Here is a 27,448-nt window from a genome sequence, read left to right as displayed (position 1 = left end):
CTCTCGTGTACCACATGCGACAAACGAAGATGTCAACATCGAGAAAGTAACTCAATTAAGTATGGAATTAAATTTATTTATCAAATCATATGACTTATTATAAAAATAATTAAATTTATTTAATTAATTTGTCGTTTTTCAACAAATATAAATATGTTTAGATATTTCATTATTTACAATTCTTGGCTTATTTAATATATGTTGAAAGACACTTCAATTGCTTCTATCACCACATCTTTTGAAATAAATAAAGGTCGGTCCAATTCAATTTGGTGCAACATTAAGGTTGTGAGTTGACAATTGTGACTCCATCAAACCAAATCTACCAAGATTTTCAAATCTTTATTTTATCTGTTTTTCATCAATTAAACATATCTTCACCAACGGTGGATATGTGATAAGGGCCGATTGACTTATTTCACATTTTTTTTTTACAATTTTTTCCACTTTATATTCCCAAAACAAACAGAAAACGTCGAGATTACTCACCATTTAAGAATTAAGTAAAATGTAATTAAATATATAAATTGTTACAATTCATAATTTTAAAATAATTGTTCCTTTTTCATAGTCTCATGTTGTAACTTTTCTATTGATATTGGCAATCGTTGAGTATATAAATATGAGAAGGTAAGGTTAATACTTTAATGCTGTGAGTAAAGATAGGTACGAGTATAAAATACAATCCAGTGATATAAAATTAAAAAGAGATAAAAATTAATTGTATTTAAAAAATTCATTAAGAGTGTAACATTTTAGATTGAAATTAATAATATTACGTTTCTCATAAAAAGATATGTAAATTGTATAACTATTCTGATTGTATTCTAAAAAGTTGTCGTCAAGACATTATAGGTTATAAACAAAATTATTATCAATCGTGTAACTTTTAAAATTAGACATGTAATATTTTAGGTTAAAATCCGTTGCATTTTCGATTATGTAAGAAATCATTTCCAACTATATAACCTATTATGTTGGATAAGATAACATATTAAGTTAAAACATATCATAAATTTATCTTACGTTAAATTGCCGCACAACAAAACTACCCAAAGATATAATCAATATAAAACTTCAGGGTAAATATAAATAATAATAACATAAATATTAAACTGGAATTATTAAATAATTAATTTAAAAGATAGAGCATTATGTTTTAATTGTTAATTTTAAAATTGATAAGAATTTTAAAAATATATATAATTTGAAAAATATGGGTCATGGTTTATTATTATTTTTAAATAAATTTAGAATAAATACAAGATAATATATGTTTAAAATTTCTCAACTATTTGATAATAAACGTTCATATCAGTATACACAGTTCTTTAACTCTAGATCTCAAGATAACAACATATTTCTTAAGCACTGAATTCATTTGGTTTATGCTATGATTTAATTAATCTTGTTTCAAAATTAAGAGTAATTCATTTTAATATAATTAGGAGCCTTCCGTTTCTTCGCCGCAGCAACATCAACCTGTGGTTTCTTCGAAGAGAAGTGGAGGAGGAATGCTTACCATTGTTGATTATGGCCACGATGAAGCTGCCATGTCACCGGAGCCCGAGGTGCCAAAGTAATTTTTTTTAATAAAAAAGGGGTTCCTTTTATTGTTTACTGATATGTGATTTGATTACCTTTTCTTGTTTAAGTGCAGGAAGGAGAATTAGGAAGCAATGATGACCTTATGATTGGCATAGAGCAACAAAATGCCAGTGGTACTTACTAATTTTCTTTTGATCAATTTAACTTCAAATGTTACTTTTGAAATTGGTTGCTTCCTGATTTATCATTTGTTTGCAGGTGTTTTTAACGCATCCGACAGCTGTTCAATTGAGTCCACCATCATCTGCTTTAGAACCGATACAGCCTGAGGCCTTGACCAATGCTGTTAGTGAATCAGACGGTTTAGAAGTCGAGGAAGCAGTTTCCATAGACAATGTCGATCCCTTGGATATGTTTCTTCCTCCTCCACCAAAAGCCAAGTGTTCAGAGGAGCTACAAGTAAGTCTCTTTTTTATGCTATTATTCATGAATTATAATTGTTGTTGTTCTTGAACTTCTGTGTTTTCACACACACACACACACAAAAACCTAATTGAGGTAGGTGTAGTTAAGGTGTTTCTGTTTGTTATCTAAGACCAGACTGGTCCTTGGCACTCATTAAGTTGTAGATGTTGATTCTGGTTTATATGGAGCTCACTTATATTTGAGTTACATTTGTTTTTTTTTAGTTAATTGTAAATTTTTAATGTCAGTTTTCTGCACCGACGCACGTCTGCTTCAAGCTTATGATACCTAATCCTTATGCACATAGTGTTTGTGTACTTCTTTTGCATTTTTATATCAATGGGCATGTCTCTTGCTGATAATTTAAAAATGATCCAAGTTTTGTTACCTTTCCTTCTTCTTTTTCATGACCTTTATTTCTTTCTGCTTCATGCTACAGAGGAAAATAGATAAGTTTCTCAACTTGAAGCGAGTTGGGCAAAGCTTCAATGCAGAAGTTCGTAATAGGATGGATTACAGGAATCCTGACCTTTCGCTGCATGCTGTAAGGTATCAATGAAAACTCATAAATGAGTTGTGAAATAATGGGAAATGAATGATATGCATATGACCGCCTATGTATGAACTAAATATGTGCTAAACTAAGATGTATATACATATGATGAGCTAGGATAAGATGAATAATCATATGATAAGCTAGTTATGAATGCATAATCATAAAATATGCTAAGTAAAGATGTGAAATGAATGCCTACACATCTATATGCAAGATATTATATATCTTATCAGTTGTAGATGGAAGTTCTTTAAAAGAAACAAAAGCTTGGTTGCATTTAATTGACAGAACTTCCCTGAATTGTTTGGCCCTTGATATGGTGATGAGTCCTTGTGACATGACTTCTGGATGAGGTGTTGGCATGCTCACATCAAGACTTCTAATAATTTCGTGTAACTTATCAAAACAAAATCTAAAGTTTTGAGTACCATAATTATTTAACTTGTTAACCTACAAATAGTAATAATTACCATATATGTTTAACATCACCAGCTAGGATCACTATAAAACCCTCAACCATGATTGATATAAGGGCTAGACTTTTCATAATCTAAAATTTATTATTCATCTTCTCTACGATCATATCTATAAGAGGAAAGTATCAACCAACAATTGTTTCTTCATTGGTTGTGACTATTCGCTCAAATCATAAGGGATGGACGGCTTAGGAAACAAATTTATTTACATTAACAGTTTATATAAAAAGTGAGTCTTCCTCGTTCTCCGCCTTGGAACACTCATTTCTTTTTCTCTTTCTCCCGTTTTACTAGAGGATTAAATTTATTAAATTAATAAAATATAGAAATAATAAATATTAAATACATAATTATATACTTTTTAAATTATTATGTGAATAATTCTGTACACTACTATTAATTAAAAATGATTTAATTGATAACATTTTAATCATTAAATGATTGAAGTAAAAAATTAATTCAATTGTCAAAATAAAAATCAATTCTGTAATTCAATAACTAATTCATTGATTTACCGTTACTAAATGATTGATATTTTCCATCATTAATACCCACGGCCGAAATTGACATATCTTATGAGTAGTTTTTCTTTTGAATGAAGTGTGAAAAATAATATAAATTAGGCATTAAGGGTTGCTGCATGTTGCTTTCTCTGCCCATACGAGCCAATTTTCACGGCAGGAGTTTGAAACAAAAATGTTCTAAACGGACTCGCCCAGGTCATATGAGCCAAAGCATCAGCCACACAGTTGAGTAAAAAAGAAGCTGCAAATTTCATCTGCCATCAAGTAACTGTGCAATATGGAAGTAAAAGGAAGTATCAGCCACACAATTACTCTGCCTGGGAGTAAAAGGAAGCTGCAAATTCCATTTTCCGTCGGTAATCGGGAAGTGATTTTTTACCAGTTATCGGCCTAAAATGTTATTCATGTCAATCTAAAATTAATAAAATTTTCTATTGCAACTAGGTTTTCTAAATTGATTCCAACTTAATAAGAATATTTTAGATTTCAACCTGAAATATTATCAAACACATAACATTTTTAGTTTACGATCTGAAATGTTACCAAACATATAACATTTTAGGTTGGTACTAGTAATATTTCATGTTTCAACCTAAAATTTTAGGTGGGTTTTTGTATCTTCTTGGTTTGAATGTATTTCATGGCAAGTGTCGATACTTGTAGCTAAGTATTGATACTCGCTCCCACCAACCTAAAATATTATATATATTGATAATATTTTAGATTGAAAATACAAGTACCAACCTAATTACAAATATCGATACTTTTCGTGAAATAAGTATTGAACTACATTTAACATTTTTGGTTGCAACCTCATACATATAATTATGAAATATAATCGATTTAGAAAGTTTAAACACAAAAATCTCATAATTTCCTTTCTTAGTCTAACTATAGCTAAAAATTTTATGATTTTTTACCCGTTGATGATAATAAGTTTTACGTTAGGCAAACATTGATTGGACCAATAATATTTTAAATTCTAACAAAAAAAGGGTAAACTACGCCAATAGTCACTAATGTTAACATAAGTGTTCGTTTTCATCACTGGTGTTTGAAAAGTCACAAATCGGTCAATAATATTATCGTTTATTACAAATTAGTCACTAACGTTATCATATGTTACAAATTGATCACTTGTCATTAACAGTCGTTAACAAATTGTTACTGCAGTAACGAAATATTGACGTGACAAGTTAAACCAACTACTCAGCATATTTGACCAACCCTTTATTTTCTTCTTCTTCTTCTTCTTGACCACCAATCTATTTCAACAGCTTATATTCAGAAATAACATACTCGAGAAATTTTAAAGCACACTGAATGGAATGCTAAATGAAAGTTTTTACCTCTTCATACTTCAAATCTCGGGCAATTTCAAGTCCCTCTGTGCATCTGTTTTCATTAGTGCCTGGCATCTTTCGAAGCCAGAAATGGACCGATGGAAATCCGGCCTCTTCTAAACAGTCTCTATTCTGACATTTAAGCCAGAAAACGACCACCTGGACGTTTAAGCCGCTATGTTATCAAATCCAAAGGGAAGTTATTGAACTGAAAGGAGAAACCTGATAGTAACGTGGCATCATAAACAAGAGAATACAATAGGGATTTAACAGAACTTACAGCTTCCAACTGTATGAAAATGCATGGCGAAGTTTCTTCTGTTGCTTTTGAAGATGAAAGTTGAGACTAATCCTTGTTTTGCGTTCGATGATGTCGAATTAAGCTTTCTCCCTAGTATACTGCACACATTGCATTAAATGTTTCAGTATGGATATCATAACATGAGATGTCCGTATATGGCTTGCACTTATGAAGAAAACAAAAAAAAACCAAAAATTGAAGCAAAATGAAACTTTAATTACACCTGAGAGAAGTTGAACCCTCCAAACCTGAATATACCACGGAAAGGCAACCGAATGTATACTACTTTTTGCATGAAATCCCTAAACAGTACTTTGCATTAACTTGGTTGTATGGGCAGAATGACTATACCGTAAAATTGGGAAATCTTCTTCGAAGTCTTAAGGACTGCTCGTACGATGTGCCACCATATAAATCCATCACGAATATACCACCCTTTTTAGACAAGGCTTCAAGAACATGCTTGAAATACAAAACAAGTTCCGTTAGTTTATGAAGACAACAACAACTGTAATTAAAAGTACATATAATGTCTCTTGCAGGTATTTTAGCATCTGCCCTAATGGACAATATACCACCCTCAAGCATGTTAAGTTCTGTTGTAGCAATCTAGGAATCATAATCACCTTCCTCCAGCTGAATGTTCTTTATCAGTTCTTGGTTTCAAAGAAAAAATATAGCTAAACTAAACACCAAATCTTGGTCGAGTGGAATGGCAGTGGCCTTGCTTTTCAAGAGGGCAAAAAGGAGAAGAAGAAGAGTCAAATGGTCGGTCAAACATGTTGAGTCAGTTGGTTTAGTAATTAACGGTTGTTAAAATCAAGTGACCATTTTGTAACAAATGATAATATCAGTGACCGATTTGTGACTTTTCAAACATTAATAGTGAAAACGAACACTTACCTAAACATTAGTGACCATTGGCGTATTTTAACCCAAAAAACCCACAAATAAAGTTCGAACATTAGAGCTTATGTTTAAATACTTCAAACTATAAAAGATTCCCCCCCCCCCCCAATAAATTAACATTATAAGTATCGATATGCAGAGAATAAGCATCTATACTTGACATTTTAAAATTATTTTTAAATTAAACTTTCATTCAAATATCGAACAAACATAAGTTTTGATATTTGTTATTTCAAAGTTATCTTGAATCTAAAGTTTAATACAAGTATCGAACATCATAACATAAATTTTGATATTTGTTATTGCGATATTATTTTGAAGTTAAAGTTTCATATAAGTATTAAATAGCATAAATTTCGATACACCGACGAGATGTGGTAATATGATAACCAAATATGTTTTCTTATAAATAACATCTTCAGTGACCTGCTTTTTGCCTGTCAATTAAAATAAATCCTTATTTTCTAAAAGTTGAATTTATTAGATATGGCATATAGGACTATTTATATTTCTTTAACATTATGTTTGGGATTTGTAAAATTCAATCTCAGAATCTTAAATGAATATACAACTCAAATAGTTATGATATTAGATTTTATCATATCCCAGTCAGCAAATTAATGCCCAACTTCGACGATTGTCAATTTTTAATGGAAAATGACGAGTTTAAAAAATATGAATAGTCGAGTGATAATTTTGTAACTTTTAATAGTCGACTGACTCGACAAATTAATATCCTATAGTCATGGAACATTTTGTAACTTTCGATATTAGAATGATTTAACAAAACAATATCTTATATCATAAGACAATTTGTGTACTTTATCCTATTAAATATTATAAATATATAGATTATTTTATAGATATTTCTAGATATCTCCTCTTTTTATATTTCTAGATTATATTTTAAATGATAATTATATATTTGTTTAGAAGTTACATTTGACTTGTTTAAGTTCTCCAGGAAAGTTGGGAGCGTTGTTTGCATTTTCACTATATTTGCTGTTGTGTACAGCGTTTTGTTTGGAAACGTAGATAAATACCAATACGTACGTATCACCATAGGACTTTTATTCTGTGTATATTGTGTTGCATTGCTTCTGACTATGGCTCTAATTGCTTTCGGCTTTCGTGGGGCTATCATTCTTGCAGTTTACCAACATGAACTCCATGAGAAACCTCTTTACCGTTGGCGTCGCATTGTTCTTTGGTTTGTCGGTTCCCGAGTACTTTAGACTTTAGAGAATACACTGCCAAGGCTCTACACGCTCCTGCTAAAACCAGGGCAGGATGGGTGAGTCCCCATGACACTTTTCTTATTCGACTCCTCTGCATATCAGCATACCATTCACTTGTACTATTTCTGGCATGCAGTTCAATGATTTTCTTAAACCATCTTCTTTTCATCTCCGACGGTTGCATTAATTGTTGCAACCGTACTCCTAGACAGTGCCAGAGATAGAGGAATGCCATGGTGGGCTGATTTCCGATCACTCAAAGGCGATAGCCGGAGTGAAGAGTTTTATACACTTCCCCCTTCATAGATCATCAATAACAACGACAACAACTGTCGGTTGTTTGTATATTTTTGCTTGGGTTATTTAGGTTTATCGTTATGCTTCGCACTAGTATGGATCGGTTATTAAATTAAATTCTTTGTTAGATGTAATCTTGGCTTGCTTCTAGCCCTAAAAGTAGTTACAAAAGTGACTTTGCAAGAACTCTGAATAAATGTAGCAATGCGTTTTTTGGCTTTGACCTTTGAGGAATATATGTGCAATTTTATCAGCTAATGTAGTACCGTGGAAGCGAACAACTTCGTTCTTTGTAAGGAGGGGAAGTACCGTGCCGACGTAATCGTTAGGCTCTGCTTCCTTCAGGATATCTGCATCAGTAATCTGTATCATGTTAACGGAAAACGGAAAGCAATATTTGATGTTTATGGACTTCCAATACAATGTGGAAACTCAGAAGACAACTTACAAGGCTACCAATGGCTTCAATATCTAAGTACATCAAATGCAGAGCAAGTTCCGGTACAATGCGTACATCATTGTTCGACATATTTCGGATTCTAGGGAAAATTTAACTTATATGGATCCATTTGATCAGTTGTCGTTAATAAGCTACCTCGGCAAGGGCTCGAAGCTAAATTTAGAAGCCTGCTCTATATACATCTCAACTAATGGCCTTGAACATGTGCAACACTATCCTCCTAAGCATACATGCACTCAAAGGCATATCAACTAGTTGGTGTCAAGTTCCTCATTCAAACAATGTATTTTTAGCCTTCAATCAGCCTTCAATCAATGGAAATTAACCATACCTCGTGGCTGTCGGAGTTTCTTGTAGTCAAACCTTCAATCACGGAAGTTGATCGAACCAAAAACAGACATCATCGAGAATCGAGCAAGAACATGAAAGTCACTAAAACGAACATAAAAGCACATGATAGTTGCGTTTCAGCCGCAATAAGAGCAATTTTCTGATTTTCGTGAAGTCGTCACCACCCAAAATCAGACCCACTGCTGTTACTCCTAACCCAAACACGCAACTACTAGGCTTATAGGCTAGGGACGAATGCCCATCAGGATGCTGATAATTGTACAAGCATTGACCCATGGCTGGGGCCTTGGTATCGGACGATTTAATGCAGATAGGCAACCTGAGATTTCGTACACCAAGTAGGTCTTGTCTTCCAGTCGGACCAGTAAGAAGGATTTGGTCACCGACCAACCTTACCGACGCATCCGACTTGGTCCATATTATTATTACATTCAAAACTCTTTTCACTTCTTCTTCAATCCGTCAATGAACCAACCCATTAAAAAATAGACTTTGCCCATCATTTAAAACGTTGGTTAAAACGTTGGAAACAGTCACCCAAAGGTAAAAAAAATGGTTCCTATCAGCAGCCCTTCATGCTAATATAGAAAAACCCAGAAACACCCCATAATTATGGATGGATATTTTACTTGAGTTCTATGAATTTTAATTCGATCCAATTTTATAAGATTAAATTCTTTTTCAAGCACGAACCATTTCTGTGATCTGACATTGTTGTTTTCTTATATGACATTGGATCGAATTTAATTTTAGGATAAAAATCGGTATGACTCAAGAAAATAGTATAATTATTAATTATATATTTAAAAATAATTATAATAATATTTTTTTATATTTTTTCAATTAGATCTATATTTTAATTGATGAAAATAATATATATATATATATATATATATATATATATATATATATATATATATATATATATATATATATATATATATATATATATATATTTAAAGTCGGATCATATAAGGTTTTTATCTTAAAAGTTGGGTCATATTTTGAGTTATACAAAATCTCCTTAAATAAGTCAAATTAGATATGAATCAAGGGATGAAATATTCAAGTCAAATTTGAATGAACCAAAAAAACGAATTTGACCTATCCTATGTCTATCTCTATATATAATATCGATAAAATACATAAATAATCCTCTTATTATGAACCATTGTTATTGTGACTTTATAAAATAGTCATCATATTTTAAAAAAAATTAAAAATTTAATTTTTCTGTTAAAGTTTGTTTTAGAAAATAATCAATTTATTATTATTTTTAAATCAAATTATAATTGGGTTAATTACTTAATCATTAAGCCAAGGTCAATGCTTGGTCTAAAATAGACAACGTTGTGTACATATTTTGTAACTTAGTATATAAATACTTAATTTATATATTTACTTTAAGAAATATATTTTATATCAACTTATTAAATATATTTTATTATTAATTTAATTTAAGACTTAAGGGTAACCTTTACTCATGTAGTATACTCAATTTATCATTTTCGCCCCTATCATATTTTCGCATCAATTTATCCCTCAATGTTGTCTAATCGCATCATCCTATACCTACCCCTAAATCATAAACCTTAAGTTATAGTTTAGGGTTTAGGGTTTATAATTTAGAGGTTATGGGGTTATATTTTAGGGTTTATAATTTAGGATTTTAAATTAGGGATAGATATAGAATGGTGCAATTGAGCAATTTTGATGGTTAAATTGATGCGAAAATATAATTGGGGTGAAAGTGATAGATTAGTTCTAATACATGGGTAAAAGTTATCATTTTTCTTTAATTTAAAAATATATATTTTATTTTTATCTAAACTTTTACAAATATTTTATTATTATTTTAACTTTTCAAAGTATATATTTTTATCTTAATTTATTAAATATATTATATTATTATTATTTTAAATTATTAAATATATTTTATTCTTATCTTAACCTACAATATTTTAATATAAAATATATACTTTTAAATAAAAAATAAAATATTTTTAAATTATGTTATTAATAAAATATGTTTAATAAATTAATATAATTTTTTTTTAAAGTTGATATATATAAAATATTATATACTAAGATACAAAATAGATACACCATGTTGTCTATTTTAGACCAAGTATTAGTCTTGACTCAATAGTTTTGTACATGCTTAGTTTTCAAAGTGAATCGGGTTTGAACCATTTTAGCACCATTTTGATTTCTTTTGTTTTCTTTCAATTAAATGGGCGGAAAATAAATATATTAAAATAAAATAAAAAATATGTAAATAATATAGATCAAATGTATAATTATATCAAAATATTTAACTGTTGTTAATGACAGTTAACTTATGATGACCACATATTAATTAAATGAAACTGATTATAATATATATATATATATTATTAATTTGAGGTAAATACAAGATAGTATCTGTTCACATATAATTCTCAATTATTTGATATTGAATGTTCACATTTTTAACATTCTTGGTGCTCGAACCCGATATTTTAAGGAATAAAAACAATTCATTTATTATTGAGGTCACTCGATTCGTGCGTAACTATATATTATGTTTTTTTGAGATCGGTAAGAAAAATAAGACAATACAAATATATAAGTGATCAATCATATAATTAATCCAATATAATTTTATATTTTTTATAATTAGAAGATTCAATAAAAAAACACTATATAATCGATAAACTAGTCAGTCGCATATTTTATGCCAATTGTTTTTTGCATTAATAAGGTTGGTGAAGAATTGAGTTTAGTTTCTCCAAATGGGAGAGATTGCCAGAGAGGATGGACAGCTGAATCATTCTCCTATGAATCTGAGACAATAATTAGTTGGCTTCTGCAGGTCGCCATTGGACCGCCAAATGTCTGGTCTTCGCCTTAATTAATAAATTAATTGAATCTCATTTAAATATTTGAACCCAGTAATCAATTAATTAATAATATTTAATATATGATTACGAGATTCAAAATCGAACCATTAGTAAAAGAATAAAGCTTTTATATTTTTACAGTTTTGATTTTTTTTTTACCGATAATGAACGTTTCAATTTGGTAAATGTAAATGGTTAATTTGGTTTAACTGATCGGTCTAATTTTATTTATTTTAACATCGTAGGCCGGTCGTAACAACCAATGTTCTAGTTGGCTACTTTTAGACCAAATAATTTTTTTTGGTCATGGTAGCAAAGTTTGAAAACAAACTATTTACTTTTATTTATAAATAAAATTATTTTATTTATCAATTAATTTATTACGACAAGATGTTATTTTCTAAAATAAAATCAAAAAAAATCAAATTATAATATTGTAAATAAATAAAAGGAATAATTTATAATATAATATCGTATAGGGATGATGTTGAGTTAATCGATTGACGGAATCGACCAAGAGGGGGTGAATTGACAATTAAAATTTTGTGGAAGCTTTTGCAGAAATTTGAAAGTAATTGCACATCGATTTAGAGTGGTTCGACTTTATCAACCAAAGTCTACGTCCACTACCTTAGCTATCCACACTAAGGATTTTCCAACAAATTCACTAATTTGTTCTTTCTTTTGAGGCCAAAGAGATAACCTTACAACTCACTCAAGAATATACCCCAATTCTTGAGAACACTCTTTTCTCAAAGAGAAGATTACACATTTGCAAACTTACAAGAAAAACCTCACAAAGCAAATATGTTTGCACAATTCTAGAACAAAGAAAGAACACTCAAGAATAAATACAATTGAGCACAATAAGTGTTATTGAAAGCAAAATGAATATTGAATGAAAAATAGACTTGAAATGCTCAAACTTGAGGTTTGATGCTTTCTCTTTGATTCTCTCTTTATTCTAGTTGCTTGATGTTTCTTGTTTTTGATCAATGGCTTCTAAGTTTACTTAAATACACCTTGCATCACTTCTGAACGTTGGGGATCATTAATGAAGTTATTGGAGCTGTTTAAGTGTGAAAACAATTAATACAACAGCTTGGAGCGTGGGGGGAATCGGTTCCCTAAGTGTAAAATTCAAATATTCGACCGTTGAACAGTGGGGGGGAATCGATACCCCTGGGGGGAATCGGTTCCCTCCGAGCATACTGGAATTTCTCGGAGCCAAACCATTCAGGGGGAATCGGTTCCCTCTGGACAAACTGTAATTTTTGGCTTTGAAACGGTTCGAAATACTTTGTAAAATTGTTTTAAAATTATTTTAATATTAAAACTTAATTTTACACTTTAGTAAGGATTTAAAATAAACTTTGAAATACTTTGAGTAATATTTTGATATTCGATTAATATATCGAATATGCTTAGAAAAATCTTTTTCAAAATTAAAATTCTTTTAATTTAATTTGTTATATCGAAACATCAAAATGTTTTCAACAATCTCCCCCTTTTTTATATAACAAAACATTTTAAGATTTTCTAATTTCAAAATGAATTTTGATTTTGAAAAATACTACTCCCCCTTACTTTAACACTACTCCTCTTCAAAAACGCTTTTAACATTTCTCCCCGTTTTTGTTAAATCAAAAAAGACTCGTAAAAGATTTTAAATAAGGTTTTGAAATCATTTAGCCAATTGATTATATATATAAAAATAAGCTACTAAGAACACAATCAAAAGAGAGGTTAGCCATTAGTTTCATAATCAATATTCATAAACATGTAATGGATAATTGGTCATATATGTCTAAAGATGCAAAATAAACATGAAATCCAAATCAAATGCATTAAACATAAGTTCGAACAACCAAAAATAAACAATCCAAAAGCATTCAAAATGTTTTAACAATAATGCAAACATCCAAGTTCAATCCAAACAAGCAAAGCAAAGATTAAAGTTCAAGCATCCGTAGGAGGATCGGGAGGTGGGAAATGAGCTCGCATAGCTGCCATTTCATGAGTGAGTTCATTAATATGAGCGTTGGTTGCTTCATTGTTTGCACGCATCTTCCGGAGAATTTCCAATTGTTGAGCTTCCATAGTCGAGAAGTGAGATTCTATGGAAGTGAAGCGAGAATCCAAGGATGCATAACAGAAATCAAATGTCTCCATAAATGATTGAAAATATGGAGGCACATGATCTTTTTGTTGAGCTTGTTCCTCGTGTTGTTCCGGCTCATCGTCGGCTTCGTCAATATCTTGCATTAATTGTTCAAGCTCGGGATCGTCGTCATCTTCTGGTGGAGCTTGAGAAGAGCTAGCTCCCGGAGTATTTTCAGAAGATCGAACCCATTCACCGGTGTCCTTATTCTTTATTCATTCCGCTCTCGTTAAGAAAAGAAGATTGATTTGTTTCTTAAGAGGAAAGACGGCATCTAGACCTACTCTAAGCCCGGCTTTAGAAAATAGATTACTCAGAATGCAACCGTAAACTAGAGATGAACAAAGTTTCTTATTAGGAACAGGATTTACGGTTTCAACAATTTCAGCAAAAATAATATGAGGTAGGTTTATTTTAATATTGTTTTGGAAACAATGTAACCACCAAAGATCTAAAGTACGAAGAGTAGAGTAACGACCTCCGGATGGTCGAAACCACCAAGAAATCATTAGATGAAGAAAACGATCATGAAGATCTAAGACACTCGTACTATCCCTTCTTTTATAACGAGAACCTAAAAACTGTTTTTCATTTGATATACCATCATTATCTAATCCTAATTCATTAGCTATGTAAGCCGAGTCAAGATGGAATAATTGTCCTAAGAGATAGGAACGAACTGCTATGGTTTTGGTTTGAGCTCGGTTTTTAACACAAACGACATTAGAATAAAATATACGAACAAGTTGATGGTAAACTATAGGTTCAATGTCACAAAGTTTATCAAATTTCCACTCTTGTAAAAGAGGAATATATCTAAAATCGATATCTATCATAGCTTGAAGAGAAGGGATACGTTCTTCTCTAATTTTATAAGAGTCAAAATATTGATAATACCAAAAACGATGATTTCTAGGACCAGGATGATTGAAACATGAGTTTTGGATAGTCATATTAGGATCAATGGGATTAGGAATAGGAATTTCAGGAATAAGAGGAGGATTTGGAGGTGGATTTGGTTGTTGGTTTGAACGACTATATGAAGACCTAGCACGTTTAGGATTTGACATGGTTTAGGAAATCGGAATAGAATGTATAACCTGCAATTTAGAAAACACATGTATGCAATTCAATCAATCTCAAAACTCAATTGAGTTATCAATATTTCAAGGTTCTCTTAAACTAATCCTAATGGGCAAAGTTTTTGAAAAACTTATTGAAAAATGAGGTTTTAAAAATCAATATATGTATAGTTTTCATAACAACAACATAATTCAATCAAAACACAATAATTTGAAAAACAATTTTTTTATTTCGAAAATTTCAAAGAATTTTGGAAAATTCTTGTGTTTTTGATAAAATTAGTTGTAAAATTTAGTTTCTAATCACTAAACAATCAATGCCCGATCACTATTTCTATCTAGAACTAATTGAAACTAGTCATATGTTCAAAATCAATGAAATAGAGAGTTTAGAAAAATTTACCTTGAAAGATGAGATTGAGTGGATTTTGATGTTGTTTGTACGATTTTAATGATGCTAGCAGGTTTAGGATTTGAAAAATGATGAAATTCTGACTAAAAATAGACGTTATGAAGCAAAGAGGAGATAGGGAGAGAGAGAGGAAGAGAACGACGTGAATGAAGAAGATATTGAGGGTTTGAGGAAAAATTAGGGTGTTCTGCCCGTAAAAACCAGAACCCCAGGGGGTATCGATTCCTTCTGCCCTATAATTCAAAAATCTGTATTTTAAACACTAAAAATGCTAAATTAATCTTCTCTGGTGGTATTGGTAACTCATATATCAAAAATTAATTATGTTCAATCAATCAAATTAATCCTTAAACTGCATTTGAACATAAAGTTAATTTTTCATCAAGAATCATAAACTCCCCCTAACTAATAGCAATGAATGTAATCAGAAATTACTATTATAAGCATTTTTCATTTAGTCTTAAAAGTGCTAAAATTATTTAAACACTAAGTGGAGATAGGTCAGTTAAACCTAATTATCTCCTAAGTGTCCAAAAACGTTCCTTATCCAAAGGTTTTGTAAAGATATCCGCTAATTGATGCAAAGTATCAACAAATTCTAGAACTACATCTTCCTTAGTGACATGGTCTCTAATGAAGTGATGTCTTATTTCAATGTGCTTAGTTCTAGAGTGTTGGATGGGATTTTTAGTGAGACAAATAACACTAGTATTGTCACACTTGATAGGAATGGTACCTACTTCAATTCTATAATCAAAAAGTTGTTGTTTCATCCATAAAACATGTGCACAACAACTACCGGCTGAAATGTATTCGGCTTCAGTGGTAGATAATGCAACACAATTTTGTTTCTTTGAAAACCAAGAAATCAACATATTTCCAAAGAATTGTCAAGTACCAGAGGTGCTTTTCCTATCTAATTTGCATCCTCTATAATCCACATCAGAAAAGGCATGCAAGCTAAAGCTAGAGTCTCTAGGATACTAAAGTCCTAAACTAGGAGTGTCCTTAAGGTATCTAACGATTCTCTTAACAGTTAGTAAATGTGATTCTTTAGGACATGATTGAAATCTAGCACATAAGCAAACACTAAACATAATGTCTGGTCTACTTGCAGTTAGATAGAGCAAAGAACCAATCATTGACCTATATAATTTAACATCCACACATTTACCTCATTCATCAAAGTCAAGCTTTGTAGAAGAGCTCATTGGAGTGTCATGAGGTTTCCTATTTTCCAGTCCAAACTTCTTGAGCATATCTTTGACATACTTAGCTTGATTGATGAAGATGTCATCTTTTCTTTGATTGATTTGGAGTCCCAAGAAAAATGAGAGCTCCCCCATCATGCTCATTTCGAATTCGCTTTGCATTAGCTTAGAAAATTCTTGGCAAATAACATCATTAGTAGAACCAAATATTATATCATGAACATAAATTTGAACTACTAATAAATCTTTACCTTTATGCTTTAAAAACAATGTAGTGTCAACCTTCCATCTTGAAAAACCTTTTTCAATTAAAAAATTTGACAATCTTTCATACCAAGCTCTAAGAGCTTGTTTTAAACCATAAAGTGCTTTTGTCAATTTAAGAACATGATCCAGAAATTTTGAATCTTCAAAACCTGGAGGTTATTCCACATACACTTCTTCTTTTATAAAACCATTTAAAAATGCACTTTTAACATCCATTTGATATAGTTTAAATTCATGAAAACAAGCAAATGCTAATAACATTCTAATTGCTTCCATCCTAGCTACGGGAGTGTATGTTTCATCATAGTCTATGCCCTCTTCTTGAGTATACCCTTGAGCAACAAGTCTAGCCTTGTTTCTCACTACATTACCACTCTCATCAAGCTTATTCCTAAATACCCATCTAGTACCTACAGTAGATTTATTACTAGGCCTTTCAACTAATGTACATACTTTACTTCTCTCAAATTGATTTAATTCTTCTTGCATAGCCATAATCCAATGTTCATCATTTAATGCTTCTTAAATATTCTTAGGCTCTATGCATGAAATAAATGCAACATAATTACAAATATTTCTAAGAGAAGATCGAGCTGTTACCCATTTTGATGGATCACCTATAATCTCACCATCCTTGACATAGTTGTACTCCCTTGGATAAGATAATTCCCTTTCTTTAATGGTTGGATTCTCAAGAGGATCATGAGATTCCTCATCTTTCGTTTCTTCCTTTGATGATGATTCTCCAACGTCATGTCTAACGTCATTTGTATTTATAATACCTACATCATCATTCAAACAAGAATCCTTCATCGGAAGGAGATTATCATCGAAAACAACATGTATAGACTCTTCTACAACCAAAGTTCTTTTATTAAATACTCGATAAGCTTTAGAATTTAAGGAATAACCCAGAAAAATTCCTTCATCACTTTTAGCATCAAATTTGCCAAGGTTTTCTTTACCGTTGTTTAAAACAAAACATTTACATCCAAAAGGATAAAAATAGCTAATGTTAGACTTTTTATTTTTGAAAATTTCATATGGAGTTTTCTTTAAAATTGGCCTAATCATTACTTGATTTACAACATAACAAGCGGTATTTATGGCTTCCGCCCAAAAATATTTTGGCAAATTATTTTCACAAAGCATGGTTCTAGCCATTTCTTCTAAAGTTCGATTTTTCCTCTCAACAACTCCATTTTGTTGAGGGGTTCTAGGTGCTGAAAAATTATGGCTAATACCATTAGAATTATAAAACTCACTGAATCCAAGATTTTCAAATTCAGTGCCATGATCACTTCTAACACTAGTGATAGAGTAACCTTTTTCGTTTTGGATTACTTTTGAAAATGTGATGAAATTTTCTAATGCTTCATCTTTAGTACTTAAGAATAGAACCCAAGTATATCTAGAATAGTCATCTACCAAGACAAATGCATATTGTTTTCCACCCAAGCTAGTAGTCCTAGTTGGCCCAAAAAGATCTATATGGATCAATTGTAATACTCTACTAGTTGACACATCATTAATGGATTTAAAAGAAACTCGCTTTTGTTTTCCTTTAGCACAAGCATCACAGATTTTATCATTATCAAATTTTAGTTTAGGCAGGCCTCGAACCAATTCTCCTTGAACTATCTATTACAAAACACTCATGCTAGCATGTACTATTCTCCTATGCCATAACCAACTATCATGCACCATGTATATGTTTCCTATGCAAAAACACTCATCCTTAGCAACTAGGCATAAATTAGTCATTTCTATAGAGTCTAAATGCACCATGTATATGTTTCCTATTCTATGACCAACAAGCATAATCCTATTAGATGCAATGTCAATGATTTTACAACCATTAGTTTCAAATATGACATTGAATCCCTTATCACATAATTGACTAATACTCAAGAGATTATGCTTTAATCCATTCACATATAACACATTTTTAATTTGTATGGAAGAGATATTACCTATTGTACCTATACCTTTAATGTGACCTTTTGAATCATCCCCAAAAGTCACTTCTCCTCCATTTTTGGCGTTAAGCTCTATGAACCGATTTTTGTCCCCGGTCATGTGTCTCGAGCATCCACTATCAAGGTACCATGAATTTGGATTTGTTTCCTGTGCCTTATAGCAATGCTTCTTTTCCTACAAGCATAGATTAATTTCTAATTTTTGGTACCCAAATTCTTTTGGGTCCATATTCATTAGTTTCTAAAATCCTTGTCCCCTTTGGTATCCATTAATAAAGGACATCCTTATCTTTAGTAGTAATGAATTCTTTAGGAACCCATATACTCCTAATAATGTTACCATTCAAGGTTCGTTGAGGACTTCTATGATTGTAGCTTCTAAAACTTTTCTTAACAAAGTTGGATTTTGAATTCTCACCTTTTTCAAAACTTTTTGTTCCAACCTTATTAAAAGAAGTTTTAAGATCATCAATCTTCTTTTGATGATCATCATGGACTTTTGAAAGTAAGTTATACAAATCAGTATTTTTCTTTTCAAAATCATTAATTTTGATTTGCAATTCTTTGATCTTACTTTCAAGCTCATTGTTGGTCTTGGATATAAGACTATTTTCGTTTTTCAATTTTGAAATATCATTTTTGTATTTTGAAAATAGAGTCTTATAATCCGAAGCCTACCCATTATAATCCTCTAATAACTCATCATAAGATAATTCATCCAAATCGAATGAGTTAGAGGTTACCTTAGAATCTTCCCCGATAGCCATCAAGCACAAGTTCTTGTTCCTCTTCATCGGAACCTTCTTCATCGCTCCATATAGCCACATGAGCCTTGTGCTTCTTTTTGGATTGACACTTTTTCTTCAATTGTGGGCAATCATATTTGACATGCCCCGACTTTTTGCATTCGTAACAAATGATCGGGTATTTCTCCTTCGATTCAGTTTTGAAGCCTTCATGACGTTTGAATTTTCTTTCTCGGTTGGGCATCATCAACTTTCTGAATCGTTTGGCAAATAATGCTATTTCCTCATCATCGTCATATTCATTCGAATCACTCTCATCTTTTGTGGATTTGAGAGCAACTCCAATGTTTTTCTTCTTCTCCTTCTCCTTTGGTGTCTCGTCAATCTTATCGAGATCCACCTCATCTTCAAGCATCATTTTATGAGTGAGGAGGGAATCGATTAGTTCTTCAAGACTTAAGGACATTAGGTCCTTAGACTCGATGATTGTCGTCTTCTTTGATTGCCATGATTTTGGAAGGGAGTAAACTAACTTCCTCACAAGCTTTTCATTTGAAATGATCTCTCCATATGATTTGAGACCATTGACAATCGTTGAGAATCTATCCGTCATAGCTTTGATATCTTCATTTGGTTTCATCCTGAAATTTTCATAGCTATGCGTTAGAATACTAATTTTATATTTCTTTACCTCATCGGTACCTTCATGAGTGACTTGAAGTTTGTCCCATATTTCTTTGGCGGTTTACAAGATGAAACTCTTTCGTATTCATCTGGTCCAAGAGCACAAAATATGATATGGATGGCTTTGGAGTTGAGCTGGAACATTTTTGTCTCTCATTCACTCCACAATCTTGGATGAGTGAGAGGCTTGATGTATCATTCTTCTACGACATTCCATGCTCCCATGTCACTTGCTTGAATGAAGTACATCATCCTATTTTTCCAATAGGCATAGTTAGCCCCATTGAAGAAATGAGGCTTGTTGACGGGCATCGAATCGAGACCGGAGTCGAAGTTTGAAGTAGAGGCCATTGATAACTTTGATTATCGATGTAACTCTTCCCGAATCGACTCAAGAGGCGATTAAACCTTCAAATGAGTTAGGCTCTGATGCCAATTGTTGAGTTAATCGATTGACATAATCGGCCAAGAGGGGGGTGAATTGACAATTAAAATTTTGTGGAAGCTTTTGCAGAAAATTGAAAGTAATTGCACATCGATTTAGAGTGGTTCGACTTTATCAACCAAAGTCTACGTCCACTACCTTAGCTATCCACACTAAGGATTTTCCAACAAATTCACTAATTTGTTCTTTCTATTGAGGCCAAAGAGATAACCTTACAACTCCCTCAAGAATATACCCCAATTCTTGAGAACACTCTTTTCTCAAAGAGAAGATTACAAATTTGCAAACTTACAAGAAAAACCTCACAAGGCAAATATGTTTGCACAATTCAAGAACAAAGAAAGAACACTCAAGAATAAATACAATTGAGCACAATAAGTGTTCTTGAAAGCAAAATGAATATTGAATGAAAAATAGGCTTGAAATGCTCAAACTTGAGGTTTGATACTTTCTCTTTGATTCTCTCTTGATTCTAGTTGCTTGATGTTTCTTGTTTTTGATCAATGGCTTCTAAGCTTGCTTAAATACACCTTGAATCACTTCTGAACGTTGGGGGATCATTAATGAAGTTATTGGAGCCGTTTAAGTATGAAAACAATTAATACAAATAGCTTGGAGCGTGGGGGGAATCAGTACCCCCTCATGGGGAATCGGTTCCCTAAGTGTAAAATTCAAATATTCGACCGTTGAACAGTGGGGGGAATCGATACCCCTGGGGGGAACCGGTTCCCTCCGAGCATACTGGAATTTCTCGGAGCCAAACCATTCAGGGGGAATCGGTTCCCTCTGGACAAACTGTAATTTTTGGCTTTGAAACGGTTCGAAATACTTTGTAAAATTGTTTTAAAATTATTTTAATATTAAAACTTAATTTTACACTTTAGTAAGGATTTAAAATAAACTTTGAAATACTTTGAGTAATATTTTGATATTCGATTAATATATCGAATATGCTTAAAAAAATCTTTTTCAAAATTAAAATTCTTTTAATTTAATTTATTATATCGAAACATCAAAATATTTTTAACATATGAGAGATTAATTTTACATGGAAAAATCTTGAAGCTTTAAAATCATATCTTTTCAAGAATTACAATAATCTTCAATCGAAAAAATATAAGAATTTTATAATAAGTAATATTAAAAGTATCCTTCAATTGAATTTAACTCTTGAACTAGTCCCCTCCTTTTTCTTTAAAGTTCGAGTGGTTTTCTATAAATTTAATCATTTTTTATTTTATTTAGCCGATGATGATATCATTTTTGATGTAGATTGTTGTTCAATCGTTCTATTTTCTCTTATTTTTTGTTTTTTTAATAAAAATAATTATGCATTTGTGGTGTATTTTTATCGAAATATTATCCTCAAACTCATTAATTACATGTCAGACACTATCTCTCCTAATATTACTGATCTAGCACCTTTTCTAACAAAACACGAATCATCATCTGCGCCTTCATGGAATTTTGTCCAAGCTGACGCCACGTATGAGAAGACGTGAATCTACTTATACACTATTATTAAATTACATTAGGTTAATATTTATTATTAAAGTTTATAAATATAATATATTTTTTATATTAAAAATTGTATAAGTAGATTAATTAGATATAGAGATAAAAAGTTAAATAATACATGTTTTAGTTTTTATCTCACAGTGTCAGAAAAACATAACTTAAACACTCTAGTATGCCTATATAAGCTAACTCCATTAAGATCTTCAACTCATGAAATTAATATGTATTAAATTACGATGTTAATTCCTATAATTTTAATTTTTTAAAATATATATTTTTAAATGCTTTGAGGGATGATGTGAATTTTGGAATGTATGCCCTTTGAAATGTGCATTTTCACGTGACGTCATGCTAACATTTCCCATGGAAGGCGCGCTTCATGATTCACATATTCCGTATATGTTAGAGATTTAGCGAAGGCGTGGATGACGATATGCGTCTTCCCATACATGACGTTAGCTCGGTCAGAACCCCGCGAAGGCACGGATAGTAAAAACACCCATTTGTGGCACACTTTTCTTTTTTCTTTGTGACACATTTTTTGTTTTCTTTCTCGATTGTTTTACCATTCTTTTATTTATATTTTCTTATGGTAAGATTTAACGACAATATGATTAATCAAGATGACACTTACTTGTAATCCAGTTGATCTTCCGTACTATAGGCTGTCAGATTGAATTTAGATGCGTTTTTTTACGTTCGTGGATAGTTTCTCACGATGCTCGACTCTAATTTGCAGTTCTCATTGGTCTTTCAATATCTTAATCTCGTTTTGTGGTTTATTTGCCAATATAGTCAGATTTATTCGTGTCTATTTTTTTTGTATTTTAGTTAGGGTTTTAACATTTTTCACATATGGTCCTTATATGATCTAAAATGATTAGTTTCAATATTACTAGAATGTTTACTATAATAATTCTAAACCCTTATTATAATTTTAAATATTTTCATTTTTTAATAACACTAACTACTTATATGTAAAAGCTAACCTTTAATTATTTACTTTTAAATAAAACTAATTTAATGAATGAAATAAGTAAATAATTGTGACAATTATTCGTAATAAATTGTTTATTAAATATTTTTATTGAAAAGTATAATATACAATTTAATAAGGTTTAATGTAAAATAAGTATCCAAACTATATTAAAAATAAATTATAGCGTTTAAAGATTTTATTGTTAAAGTTAAGTGTTTAATATTTTATTCGTCACACTTTTAAGTCTTTATTATTAAAAAAATATTAAGTGATATGTGTCTTATTATATATTTTTTTAAAATATATTATTTAAAAAATTTAAAGAAATCTAAATTGACATATGCCAGGAATTTTTTTTAACGATAAACACTTATAAATATAACGAAAAATGTTAAGCATATATTTTTAATAAAATAAATTTTATACATCACAAATTAATTTTAAATATAATTTAAATACTTATTTTTACATTAATCTATTTAATAAATAAAGTGCTTGTGAAATTGGATAAAGAATATTATCGAAGGGTGATTTGGGAAGTTTATAATAGAAAAAGGGAGCGAAGAAAACGGAAAGCAGAGGGAAAGAAAGAAAAGAGGGAAGACCGAGAAGAGAAGAGAAGAGAAGAAAAGAAGAAAAGAAGAAAAATAATTTGTTTAAAAGAAAGGAGCTGGTGGAATCACATGGGGCATTAGTTTATCTCTCTCCCCTGGGTTGTCCGCCAATCTTCTCCGCCTTCTTCTTCTTCTTCATCATCATCATCATCATCCCCTTGTTTCTTTTTTTTTCTCCTTCTGTGAATCTTCTGTTACACTGTCTCCGATTATATCTTTGTGTTTATTTTCCTTGGGTGATCTTCATGGCCGATGATAAGGTAAATCCAGTTTTTCCCCAGTTTTTTTGTTCCGATATTGGAATTCGGAAGTCAATCTTGGGTTTCCTTCTTTTTATTTTGGGTTCGTATTTTGGTGCGATTTTTCGTAGCTTCCCCTTCTTCCTTTTTGGTCGTGGGTCTGCAATTCCAGCTGAAAAACTTGACTAAGCTTAGCCTAAACTAAACGGTTCAACTTCCGTGATTTTATGAGATTTATGGGGTTTATATATTTATTTATTTATTTATTTCTCTGGTTGTTTTCCTATGGGTTTTAAACGAAACATTTTTTAGTTTACTGATCTTTTTATTTTTATTTATTGTAGCGTCTATTGAGCATGAAATTTTGGTCTGTATTTGTTTCGATCTTTGGTCTCCTCTCTGCATTTTGCAATTTTCATTTCTGAATTATTTGATTGATTTATCATACTTTATGTGCAGCTTAAACCAATTTATGGGTTTGATTTTGTTTTTCTTTTTGGACTTGGAATGGTTCATTTGGATTTCCGGTATTTGTGTTGCTTTAAACTCCTCTTTTTTACTTACCATGAATTTCTTAATTTACCAGGAAATGTCTGCCCCTGTTGTGGATGGGAAGGATCCTGTTACTGGTCACATCATTTCAACTACAATCGGAGGCAAAGATGGAGAACCTAAACAGGTATATGCCTTTTCAGGTTATCTGGTCTCGTATATGTTCAATTTCTGCTTTGCTATTGACTAATACACTCTTAAAAATGATCTTTAAGATTGGTAATCAGCTTATTTTACTTGGAAGTTCATTTTTTTTTATGTTTTGCATATTGTAGACTATTAGTTATATGGCGGAGCGCGTTGTGGGGACTGGATCGTTCGGGATTGTTTTCCAGGTAGTGAGACATAGTATTAAAAGTAGTCAATGTTTTCTTGTTGATGTTTAACATGCTGATGCATATTTTTTTTCTTTCAAGGCAAAATGCTTGGAAACAGGAGAAACCGTGGCTATAAAGAAGGTTTTGCAAGACAGAAGATACAAGAATCGTGAACTGCAATTGATGCGTGTGCTGGATCATCCGAATGTGATTTCCTTGAAGCATTGTTTCTTTTCCACAACAACTAAGGATGAGCTCTTCCTTAACTTGGTTATGGAATATGTACCGGAGAGCATGTATAGGGTTTTGAAACATTACAGCAGTGCAAATCAAAGAATGCCACTTATCTATGTGAAACTTTACACGTACCAGGTGAGCAGCGTATTTTTTTCCGTGCTTGATTTCTCGTGTAATTTTCTCGCTTTATGCTAATTAGCGGAGGTTTTACAGATACTCAGGGGGCTTGCATACCTCCATAGTGTTGTTGGAGTTTGCCATCGTGATTTGAAGCCTCAAAATCTTTTGGTATGCTTTTCTTACTGATGATTTTTGTAGAATAATGTTTTGACAATGTTCTTGAGGTAATTTTTGGCTTTCTACAGGTTGATCCTTTGACTCATCAGGTTAAGATTTGTGATTTTGGAAGTGCAAAAGTTCTTGTAAGTTGACTCTCTCTATTATAATTTCCAAAGTATTATTCTTTTCTAATTTGTGACAGACTTTCTTGCCAATCAATTAGTTTTTCTCCGAGTGAAACATTGTTTTTGAGTCTGTAAGTTTCCAAAACTAACATAGGATTTTTGTTATGTTTTATTTGAATGTTTGATTCGGGTTGTAAGTTATAAAAGGATTCACTTCATGTAATATTATATATTTATATGCTATTTTTTAAGGGTGCAATGTATTGCTCTTAAGCTGGTTTCGCATGCTGATGTATTCCCTTGATAGCTTTGCCACTTTATTTAGCTGTCTGGAAAGAATGGTTGGAACTTTTGTGGATTTTTGCCAAAAAACATTATATCTGTACTCCCTGAAGTTGGATTAGGTCTAATAGTAGTATTAACATGTTAATGATCCTCTCTTTCTTTCTTTTTTCTCCATAATTACTTTCATGCTTACGAGTTCTACCAATTTACTTCTATCAGGTCAGAGGTGAAGCTAACATTTCTTACATATGTTCGCGTTTCTATCGTGCACCAGAGCTTATCTTTGGTGCTACGGAATACACAACCTCAATTGATATTTGGTCAGCTGGTTGTGTCCTTGCTGAACTTTTGCTGGGCCAGGTTACATTTGGCTTTTCTTTTCTTTTTTTCCTTATTTTGATATGTAGCAATAACACTGATACCTATTTTTCTCCTGTGTAGCCATTGTTTCCCGGAGAAAATGCTGTGGACCAGCTTGTAGAGATTATTAAGGTATGATTTGCTTGGGGATGGTTGAAGTTTGCATTTTTGTGTCCCGAGTCTGTTTCTTACATCTTTTCCTACAGGTCCTAGGTACACCCACTAGGGAAGAAATTCGCTGCATGAATCCCAATTACACAGATTTTAGGTTCCCACAGATTAAAGCGCATCCATGGCATAAGGTTTGTCCTTTATTTCCCTTTTCTAGATATGCAAATTTGATACTTGTTTCATTGGCGTCTTGTCAAAACTTCATTTAGTCTCTTCTTGATATTTTGCTCCTGAATTGTTTGTTGATTTTTTCCCTTAGATGTTTCACTGCCAATGTCTTTGGGGGCAAAATTATTTGATTGATTTTGAGTTACATTAACTTAACTCTTTTACATATTTAGGTTTTTCATAAAAGGATGCCTCCTGAAGCAATTGATCTTGCCTCACGACTACTGCAATACTCGCCAAGTCTACGCTGTACAGCGGTGAGTTGCTAGTGTTATCCCTGTTTTTGATGGGTTATATTTTTCATTTTAGACATGGAAAAAATAATAATAATAATTAGTTGACCCTATTCCCATATGTAATGGGATAAGGGGAGGTAGGGTAGTAGGTTGCCCCTAATGTCAGGTTGAGAATAGCTTCCGTGGAAGACCTCCGTTATGAATTGCCCTCAGCGGGATATTTTAGACATGGAAAATATCCCTAATTGTCCATTTGGATAAATGTTCTTTCCTCTTTGCTTTGACAGCTTGAAGCGTGTGCACATCCCTTCTTTGATGAACTTCGAGAAGCTAATGCTCGCCTTCCAAACGGGCGACCATTACCGCCACTCTTTAACTTCAAACAGGAAGTATGTTTCTCAACTAGACTTCACTTTGATGTACTTTCCATTTATTCAAAGTTATATCTTCATTAAGTATTTTAGATGGGATTATTTTATAGTTAGGTTTTTGTTTTCTTGTTCAAGTTAATGCTCTGATAGTCATTTTTGTGCTTCTTGATTCAGTTATCTGGAGCTTCACCGGAGCTTATCAATAAGTTGATTCCAGATCACGTGAAGCGGCGAATGGGGCTACAACATATCATGCATCCAGCTGGGACATAACACTTCAAACGTGATTAAATAAGATTTGATATCTCCTAGTTGATGCGTGACACAGAGGGATTAGTATCTTTGGATAACAGCCATCGAGACTTCCCTCCCTGCATCATTTTCTACTCTTCCGCGACGCGTACAGTCTCTGGCCACTGAATGGCTGCCTTCTCTTTATATTTCTACTTAGAATTCTCCCTCTCCCGCTCCTTTATGAGTTCACTTTCTTTTGGCAAAATGACGCCTTTGGTATGTACATGTAAACATGCTTGATGGTAAAATATAAGACTTTTAAGGTTAGGGTTGGACGAAACCAGAAAAGCTGTTTATGAAGGAAAGAGTTTCAAGTGTATCTGTTGTAAGCTCTGATAGAATGACCCCTAGTTGGTTTTTTGGGTT

At 31.9% G+C, this 27,448-nt stretch overlaps 2 protein-coding genes across 2 annotated transcripts; both read left to right on the top strand.

The window, feature by feature from the left end:
• The first annotated feature begins 1,438 nt into the window (after positions 1–1,438).
• On the top strand, positions 1,439–2,572 carry LOC120169449. The gene is made up of 4 exons (XM_039177591.1): positions 1,439–1,571; positions 1,661–1,723; positions 1,806–2,007; positions 2,453–2,572. Exons 2-4 carry the CDS (start codon positions 1,713–1,715, stop codon positions 2,570–2,572), a joined length of 333 nt encoding a protein of 110 aa, XP_039033522.1. The 5' UTR covers positions 1,439–1,571; positions 1,661–1,712.
• A 20,901-nt stretch (positions 2,573–23,473) lies between these two features.
• On the top strand, positions 23,474–27,080 carry LOC120169920 (shaggy-related protein kinase eta-like). Its single transcript, XM_039177977.1, has 12 exons — positions 23,474–23,708; positions 24,274–24,366; positions 24,515–24,574; positions 24,656–24,928; positions 25,007–25,081; positions 25,159–25,215; positions 25,702–25,842; positions 25,924–25,974; positions 26,049–26,144; positions 26,355–26,438; positions 26,705–26,806; positions 26,963–27,080. Exons 1-12 carry the CDS (start codon positions 23,694–23,696, stop codon positions 27,059–27,061), a joined length of 1,146 nt encoding a protein of 381 aa, XP_039033908.1. The 5' UTR covers positions 23,474–23,693; the 3' UTR covers positions 27,062–27,080.
• Positions 27,081–27,448: the final 368 nt, after the last annotated feature.

Source organism: Hibiscus syriacus, unplaced genomic scaffold, assembly GCF_006381635.1.
Source record: "Hibiscus syriacus cultivar Baekdansim isolate YM2019G1 unplaced genomic scaffold, ASM638163v2 tig00111769_pilon, whole genome shotgun sequence".
NCBI lineage: Eukaryota > Viridiplantae > Streptophyta > Magnoliopsida > Malvales > Malvaceae > Hibiscus > Hibiscus syriacus.
The sequence above is the reverse complement of the archived record's forward strand: the minus strand, read 5'-3'. Positions and strand labels throughout refer to the sequence as shown.